The sequence below is a fragment of the Oenanthe melanoleuca genome, chromosome 2 (genome assembly GCF_029582105.1).
Source record: "Oenanthe melanoleuca isolate GR-GAL-2019-014 chromosome 2, OMel1.0, whole genome shotgun sequence".
Classification (NCBI taxonomy): Eukaryota; Metazoa; Chordata; class Aves; order Passeriformes; family Muscicapidae; genus Oenanthe; species Oenanthe melanoleuca.
The window spans coordinates 116,428,190-116,436,370 of record NC_079335.1 but is presented as its reverse complement, the minus strand read 5'-3'; the positions used below and the strand labels follow the sequence as shown (position 1 = coordinate 116,436,370).

The window sequence follows — 8,181 nt, the reverse complement described above, 5'->3', positions numbered from 1 at the left end:
CAGCTAATTCAGCTGTTATTGCCCAGTAACTATTTCTTTATTAAGCTGATGTATGAACCTTAGTTTCTCAGAACCCAACAAAGCAACTCTAACCCTACAAAACCTCTGAGCTGAAATATCAGTTTTGGGGAGACTGAAACAGTACTGCTGATACAATGTGTTATGCCTGGATGTGTGTTTTTCAAATCATGAGCAACCTGCCCGCAGGACAAAACCCTAAAGAATTCAGACCAATGTCCTGTTTTTAATTGAAGCAATCATATTTCACCTAAAAGCTGCTGAAGTGTCTTCAACTAGCCTGTTGCTGAATTCTCTGAAACTTGCCTGTTTAAAGAGAAATCCCAAACACACACACTGGAATTGAACTTCTCAGGCATTTCCATTTTTTGATGGCAGCAACGTGTACTGTGGAGCATTACCTGCTAGCTGCTCTAAGATTCACACATGTCCTGGAGAAACATCCACCAGCAAAGGTAAGGCAAATACTCCATCAAACTGCAACTCCCATTGCATGTTTTTTGACCTGTAAGGCTGGATACACTCCTGTAGAGGGATCCTGTGAAGAAGCACTCCCGGAACAGACAATATTCTGCTGAAACACTGCACACACTTTGAACAACCACTAAGTACTGCACTGAAGTGCAGTTCTAAATTCATGGTTCAGGTTTTATTCAACAGATCTGGCTTTTTACAATGCCGAATTTTACAAGCTTAAGATGTTCCTGCTCAAGAGCTTACAATCTAGTTTTAGATGGGGAAACCAGAAGGACAAACTTCAATGAGGAAAGAAAGGACAAAGCACTTCATTGAGTATCAGTTTGCAAATGTTTGTCCCAAAACACACACATTAGTTCATCCTCTGGGAGTCAGTACAGTTCTAAGAATCTTGAGGACAGAGATGGCAGAGACCTATAAATGAGGCAACAGGACACTCAACGCCAGGGTGTAGTAAAAAACTTTATTAAGTAAACCAGATAGAGATAGAAGACGTAACCAGGTGAAGTCTGTTTACTGTAGTGTACCTCAAAGTACTTCCACTTGAAACCTGCTGCACAGCTACTAGAACTCCATGTAGGTCCATCAGCCACCCCTTTTCACCAAAATGAACCAAACAAAGGGGAAAGGGAAGAGTGCTAGTAATAGCAATTTTCTAGGCCTTTCCCCCCAGTCACCCTTTTTTGTACAGTGAAGAAACATGGGAGGTCACATAAGGTAGTCTGTGACTAGGAGGTGCCCAAACACTGTTGACCTAGTATGTTCATAGCACTCTGTCAGGCAAGTCATACAGCTATTTATACACTGTTAATTTTACTGCTGATAAACAAACCAGTTCTTTCTCCATTAGCTGGAGTAACTCCTGACAAAACTTCTATGCAACACAAACCAAAAAAAGCTGCAAAGCAAAACATGACTGTTAAAAGGGACAGTACTTCTAGCAAAATCGATCATTATTTCCCAGGCAAACCCTTCCAAATAACACTTCCTATACATTCCTGGACACACTGAAAACATGGCTGAAGAGAAACAGCCATCTTTCTTAGGTGAAAAGAAGTAACAGCACTACTATGGGGTTTCACTTCATCACACACTGCTTCAAAAACCAACTGAAACACTAGACCTACAGGGAATGTACAGCCCCAGTATGTTCCCAGCAAATTACCCTCTACCAATGAGGTCAAGCTGCCAACATAAACTCAGCTGACAACTGTTTGAAAATTCAAATCCATTTCTGTGGCTTGGGTTTTCTTCCCCAGAAGTGGTATGATTTCATCACCAAGAGATCAAGTACATTCATCATCAGACTAAAAGATTACACTCACTCCTACACATAATAAAGTTCAAGCCCTGTTCATTTTACAGTATTTACAGCAATTTTTCACATTTTCTTGAATGTTTTTTAGCACCTAGAGCACAACATTAGTGAATAAAATTCAACTTTCAATGTAAATAACACAAAGTCTGAGTGGCCAGAACCCTACTACTGACCTCTTTTCACCATCACTTTATAAATACAAGTCATACCCAGCTTTTGTGTGTTCTCTGGCTCACATAACAATTATCAACAAATTATATTGTTTTCCTTTCTTCCCTCCCTTTGCTGCACAAAGTGTTTGTTGGGGGAAAGCTGGACCTAGTACTGACAACCTGATCCTCAGCTGTTAGTACCTACAAGCACTGTAAATGTTACACGAAGACAATGTCTGTAGTGAAATATCCCACTTGATAGAAAGAATCCATTGTCTACCAACTGATGACCAGTAACTGACCACACAATAGCACTTTTATTTGAAGCTGCTAACTTTCAGTATCAGGTTGATTCGAAACTGGGACTTCTCTTACCACATTCATTAGTAAACAGTTGTTGACTGTCACATGCCTTAACTTTTAAGGCCATACAAAGAGAAAAGTCAGGAAAGTTCAATAGCAGGACATCAGGAAACTTAAATACACCAGGTTTTCAAGACTTTAAATATCCCGAGTAACTTCATTCTTGCACAGTGCTGTCCCCCTACGTGCTCCCTTCCCCCACTGCCAAGAGATCAAAATGAGAACATCCTCATTATGGAAAACACACTCAATTCAACTGAATTTGAAACTGTGTTGCTAAACTACTGAAACAGTACTTTAAACAGAAAATAATTAGAGCCCTTTGAAGTGGTTTTGTTAGTTTTTAAAAATTGTATATGAATGTGGACTTGGCAACTGTAAAGAAAAAACTTCCATCAACTACATCTAAGTTATAGGAAAGAAGGCAAATTCCTTATGATCTGGTCATTCTGTTGGAAAGAAGAAAGTAAAGCAGGATTTGTGCGTCTTCGTTTTCTGCTTCCGTTGCAGCCTGCTGGTTACCTATGCAAGTATTTCAAAGTTTAACTTAAGAAACAGAAAAAAAAAATTGTATGTGAATCTTTAAACAGTATTATAAAGGTTAAAGACACAATGATTCTGCCAAAGGATATAAATATCAAGTATTGAATAAACCATGCATGAAGATAAGTGGTTAAAACAGTATAACCTCAAGACACCTTCCCTTAAATACACTCTCAACTGAAGCTTTCCCAAGCTCACACTTAGTGTTTGTTTTAGTGGTTTTGTTTGGTTTGGCATTTTTTGTTTTGGTATTTTTCTTCCAGATGCAGCTATGGGCAATACAGTTTTGTACAGCAGGAACTCTACATTCTAGTCAGTCTGTCTGTCTTCACGCTAAAAGCTCTTTAAAAGTGCAAATGATAAAGCCCTTGTCCTATTGCAATCTGGTAAACTGACTTAGGTTGTAGTTTCATTAACTGGAAAGTATGAGGTAATATAAAACACAGTCAAAAAAGCTACTTTTAAGCACTTGTGTCCAACAGCAAAGACATCAGCACTTTAAATTTGCAGCACTGTTTCTCCCAAAAGAGAACAGATGCCCAGGTCAGAGAAACAAGTTCCATGAACACACTTGTCAAACTGATTCTGTTTTAAATTCACCTCAAAATGGAATGTTTCAAATCATGAAAGGGTCTAAACATAAACATTATTTAATGTTAGATACGCACTAAGTTTTTATTAAGCATTACACTAGAACTATTTTGGTATAAAAATACTTTTATTTTAAAGCTATGAAAGTTATAAATATATGTAGTTAAACTTTCTACTCACAGAATGTTTGCTATTTTAACATTAGTGATTTGTTTCTCCTAACGAATCTGAATTTTATTCGAAAGGTTTACAAGACATTTTTACTATAATTTAAAAAACCCATCATTACAGGGAGCTGTACTAATTGTGATGTTTTATCAGTATTCATTTAACCTCTAGATTTTTAATGAAGGCAGCAAAAACAACTATTTTCTGATGATACAGAATTTCTTATTTCTTGAAGCGTTTCTGTGGTTGACCACTTCTTCATTAGTTACCTGCAGCATGGCACCTTCCTGCCAAAGAAAAAAAAAGTGTATCTGAAGATGTTTATCACATATGTCTAAACCAAATTACCAATAGGGGAACTTCAGCCATTTTTAAAAAAAAGTATAAGCAGTTCACTGGTGTGTCTAACACAAAAGGAACAGGACTTTTGTTAGCTGAGTCCACGTTCTTCAGTAGGTAGCCTTTTAGAGGCTATGAACTTTGAAATTAAGGCATTTTTGGTTGCCTTTTTTTTTGGATAGGTTTTGTTGATTTTTATTTTAAAACCAAATCTAGTAGAGTATACCACCCTTACTCTGAGTAACTCATTCATTACTTGATAAATTTCCATCAATTTGAGGTGCAAACATTCAATGCAGTGAGAGTAAGGCTGAATAAATTTGGCACTAAGGTTTGTTAGCTGCAAGAACTATAAAAAATGGTGGAAACCTCAACATTCTAGCCAAATTCCAATTTACATAAATACATTGTACACTTATGAAATACCACCTGCAGTTTCATTTGAAGGTTTCACTTCCCCTCCTAAAGAACTGCTTATGCAGTTGTTAAAAGAATGGACGACACATTCCTTCACAGAGGCAGATGTATTCTGTGGTGCAACTTTCCTTACACGTAAACAGTCTACAGTTACTTGGGAACCTTCAGGATGAAATGTGTTATATAGAATAGATTACAGCAGACAAGACACGTAACAACATAGTTCATTTTCAACAGCACAGAACTACCTTCATTGCATTACCTTGCAACCACCATAATGCATAGACTCCCAAGAAAAAAGAAAATGTTGCAGGATGCAAAAATAAAGTTGTATGATTTAATTAACTTGTGACCTACCATTTTAACTACCAACACCAGGGATGGAACCCTTGCAAAGCTTTACTAATGGACACTTGCAGGTCTCATTTGTTCAACTGTAGCAGTGTACAGTGGCAGCAGTCTATGCTTGTCCAGGGTTCATATCATAGCTAGATTCCAGTAGGAAAAAAATATGTTAAGTAGCTGAAATTAACAGATTTTTTTTTTGTAAAATAATTTAATAATACAAGAAAACAGGATTCACAAATTTCTTTTCAATTTGTAATTGTTAATTCATTGCTATGTTAAACTACATAACGATAATCACTATACTGAAAGAATACTGTCATACATTATTAGTTTCTTGGTTTTGAAACATTAAGAAAGGAAAAATAAATAAGATCTTACCTAAAGAAGTTTAACTGAAGCTTAGAACTATTTTGCTCTACACCCTCAGCCTTCGTTGCCATCCTTATAAACAATCTACCGTAGTTAAAGCTTTGCAGAGATACAGCACAGCTTTTTAAGACTGGCTGAATTTTTAGTGACGTTTTCAAGAGTTCTCTTGTACTAGACCTGCGTCCCTGGAAGAGTACCTTGCTGGGGGTTTTTCCTTTCCTTGCCATTGAAGAAGCAGCATCTAAAAAATCTAGAAAGGTGTTTCTCCTTGCAGAGATACCCCTTAAGTTACCTAGATATTTTAAACCTGGTAATTTACAGACAACATACTTTTTCTCACCAGCATTAAATTTTACACGTACAACAATAGCTTTGTATTATTTGTGGGACCTTATACTACCCACTCCTTGCCTTATTTTACAGTATTAAAAAAAAAATCTAAAATTACACAATATTTCCTTTAGAATTATTTTATTAAAATCATAAATGTACAACAGCTTCTTAACTCTACACACACACTTAAATTTTTAAAAGGAAAACGTTATGTCTTATTACACCATGATCCTGGCTAAAAGCTTTTCAAAACTTTGAGAAAAATCTTAAAAAAGGTTTCACATGTCACCTGAAACTTACAAATTTAACATTATCAAAGGAATGCTTCTACACTTACAAAGACCACTAGAAAGAAACAACAATTAAAAAGCTAAGAAACTGTCTCAAAGGCATTTTTACAATCCTTCCTCCACAGTAAGGTAATGTTATTAAATAATCCAAATCCATTCACAAAATGGCTCTCTGCATCTGCTCTGGTGTCTTCTGCCATATCACTGCATATTTATGCATGACTGAGATAAGTGTTTCCTTAACATTGTTATTTCGATAACCTGAAGCTGTTCTGTTACCTCTGGGCTCTCATCCTCTCCTATTTATACAGTGAAGCCTGTTTCAAACAGAAGTAAAGAGTAAAAAAATAGGTTATGAAATTATTCATCTAACCATTTTTTAAAGGAAAGATAATATCCTAAAAAGCTTTTAACTCCTGCAGCTACTCTCAAGAATCACTGCAATTTTAACACTTAAAAACATACTTACCCATGGCATGCTTGAAGAAACTCAGTAACGGCTCCTCCCTCCATATCCACCACTTCCTCCACTGCCCCCTGGACCATAGTTTCCTACAGATGCATAACAAGAAACAGAATGGTCCCATCAGTACATATTTTAATCTAGGAAAGTTTTTGACTGAAACAATCAATCAAAGCTTGACTGAATGAAGAGTAACATCTGCTTTACTTCCAGTGACAGCATATGGAACAAAGTCTTAACATTTCACTGTCTTCCTCTAAAGAACCTACAAAGACTGCGAATGGAAGCAACTACAAGCTGAAATCTTAAGATTCAACAGTGCCACATGTAATTTGATGCACTGTGCTGCCTTGAGCCCATGAGGGCTGAATTTGCTTGCAGGCTAAACTTTAGAAGAAAGGGCTTCATGTTTGTTTCCATTTCACAAGCCTCATATTCCATATTAAGTAACATTTACAAACAAAAAGCAGGAAGCATCAGAAAAAAAGACAAAAGAGGAGGATAAAAAGAAATCACAGCAAATACGATTAAATAGGAAATTAAGTACCTAGACTCTACAAAAAGAGTGTGAGCTGACAGCAAAGGAAACTAAATAGAAGCTTTAAACTCAAAACTGCAAAACACTGTAGGAAAAAGTTAGTACATTTTATCTGTTTCAAAATAAAATAAGTTTTCCCTGAGATGAGCTTTACAATCCCAAGATGAAACACTGAAGCCAACTTGCAAAAAGAAAACAGGCACTGAAGTCTATCTATTGCAGAAGTTATCCAATTTCTAAATATCCATCTTGGAATCATATAGAATGACCTGGGTTGGAAGGGACCTTTTAAGGTCATCTTGATCCATGGGCAGGGTTATGTGTCACTAGACCAGGATGCTCAAAGCCCCATCTAACCCTGCCTTGAACACAGCCAGCAATGGGGCACTCACACCACCTCTGAGCAACCTGTTCCTGCCTCATCACTCTCACAGGAGTTTTTTCTTCTAATCGCAGTCTACAATTTTTTTAGTTCAAAACAGCTACCCCATGTCTTCTATTTCCCCCAAATTCCTAGAAGCCCACCCACTCCAGCTACAAGGAAATATACAAGACATATACAGTACCTCCACCATATGGTCCCCCCATGTTCCTGCTGCCACCAAAATTTCCACTCTTCATCGGACCGTAATTTGAAGGTTGTTGGTTGTAGTTGCCAAAATCATTATAGTTTCCACTTCCATAATTGCCTGCATTATCAACACAGAAGTGGAGAAATACCTAGATGAGCTAAAATGGATACAACACTCAAAGATACCCCATTATAAAAATTTTAAGTAGAAAATCACACATGTATGCCAGCAGTGTGTACACCAAACATTGTTTTCATTCTATTTCATACTACTTGAAAAACTTACAAATACCCCTCCCCCTCAGCCTCAAAAGATTTGTAATAATTTGTAACTGAAATGATTGAACATTTTAAGCCTAAATGTTACCTCCTCCATAGTTGTCATAACCACCTCCATAGCCCCCACCCTGGTTTCCATATCCAGGTCCTCCTCCACCATAGCCTCCTCTTCCTCCTCCATAACCAGGACTACCACCAAAGTTTCCACCTGTGATAACATAATCCTTTTTAATTAACTTTTCCATACAGAATGCACTCAAATTATACACAAAGGTGTTTTTTCTGTTTAGAGGAAGAGAGAGAAAGAAAAAGGTAGTTTTGTAAAGAAATTTCTATGAACAGTATTTTTTTAAAGCACCTACCAACTCCCACTCTAAGTGAGCTATGACCAAACCCCACCAATCACACTGCCTGAAGACCTCAACTGAAAGGTTTAATTAAAATCTTAATTTCCAGGAAATTTAAGACCCACTCTTATCTTAAAGGAAAAGAATGTTTCTCCAAGAAATGAGCATACAATTTGCCATATGGAAATCAGACACTCCTTAAAGCCAACAAAATGGCTCAGGTAGTTCAAGTAAATTTTATACATATGGATATAAAT

The 8,181-nt window shown here is 36.8% G+C and overlaps 1 protein-coding gene across 15 annotated transcripts in view; it reads right to left on the bottom strand.

Moving 5' to 3' along the window:
* Nucleotides 1-944: 944 nt before the first annotated feature.
* The window catches only part of HNRNPA2B1 (heterogeneous nuclear ribonucleoprotein A2/B1), a 15,901-nt gene continuing 8,664 nt past the window's right edge, over nucleotides 945-8,181 (bottom strand). For 4 of the 15 annotated variants that reach the window (XR_008839901.1, XR_008839902.1, XR_008839903.1 and 1 more), the window contains exons 8-12: nucleotides 7,666-7,785; nucleotides 7,294-7,416; nucleotides 6,196-6,278; nucleotides 4,744-4,874; nucleotides 945-3,917 (exon numbers count right to left, since the gene is read on the bottom strand). Coding sequence is in view for 11 of the 15 variants with exons in the window: in XM_056485428.1 (XP_056341403.1) it covers nucleotides 6,217-6,278; nucleotides 7,294-7,416; nucleotides 7,666-7,785 (305 nt within the window). In the remaining 4 variants the exon portion in view is untranslated. Of the gene's footprint in view, nucleotides 4,875-5,557; nucleotides 6,044-6,195; nucleotides 6,279-7,293; nucleotides 7,417-7,665; nucleotides 7,786-8,181 lie in introns of those variants that run through there. The other 11 variants (XM_056485429.1, XM_056485433.1, XM_056485435.1 and 8 more) reach the window with 3 other exon arrangements.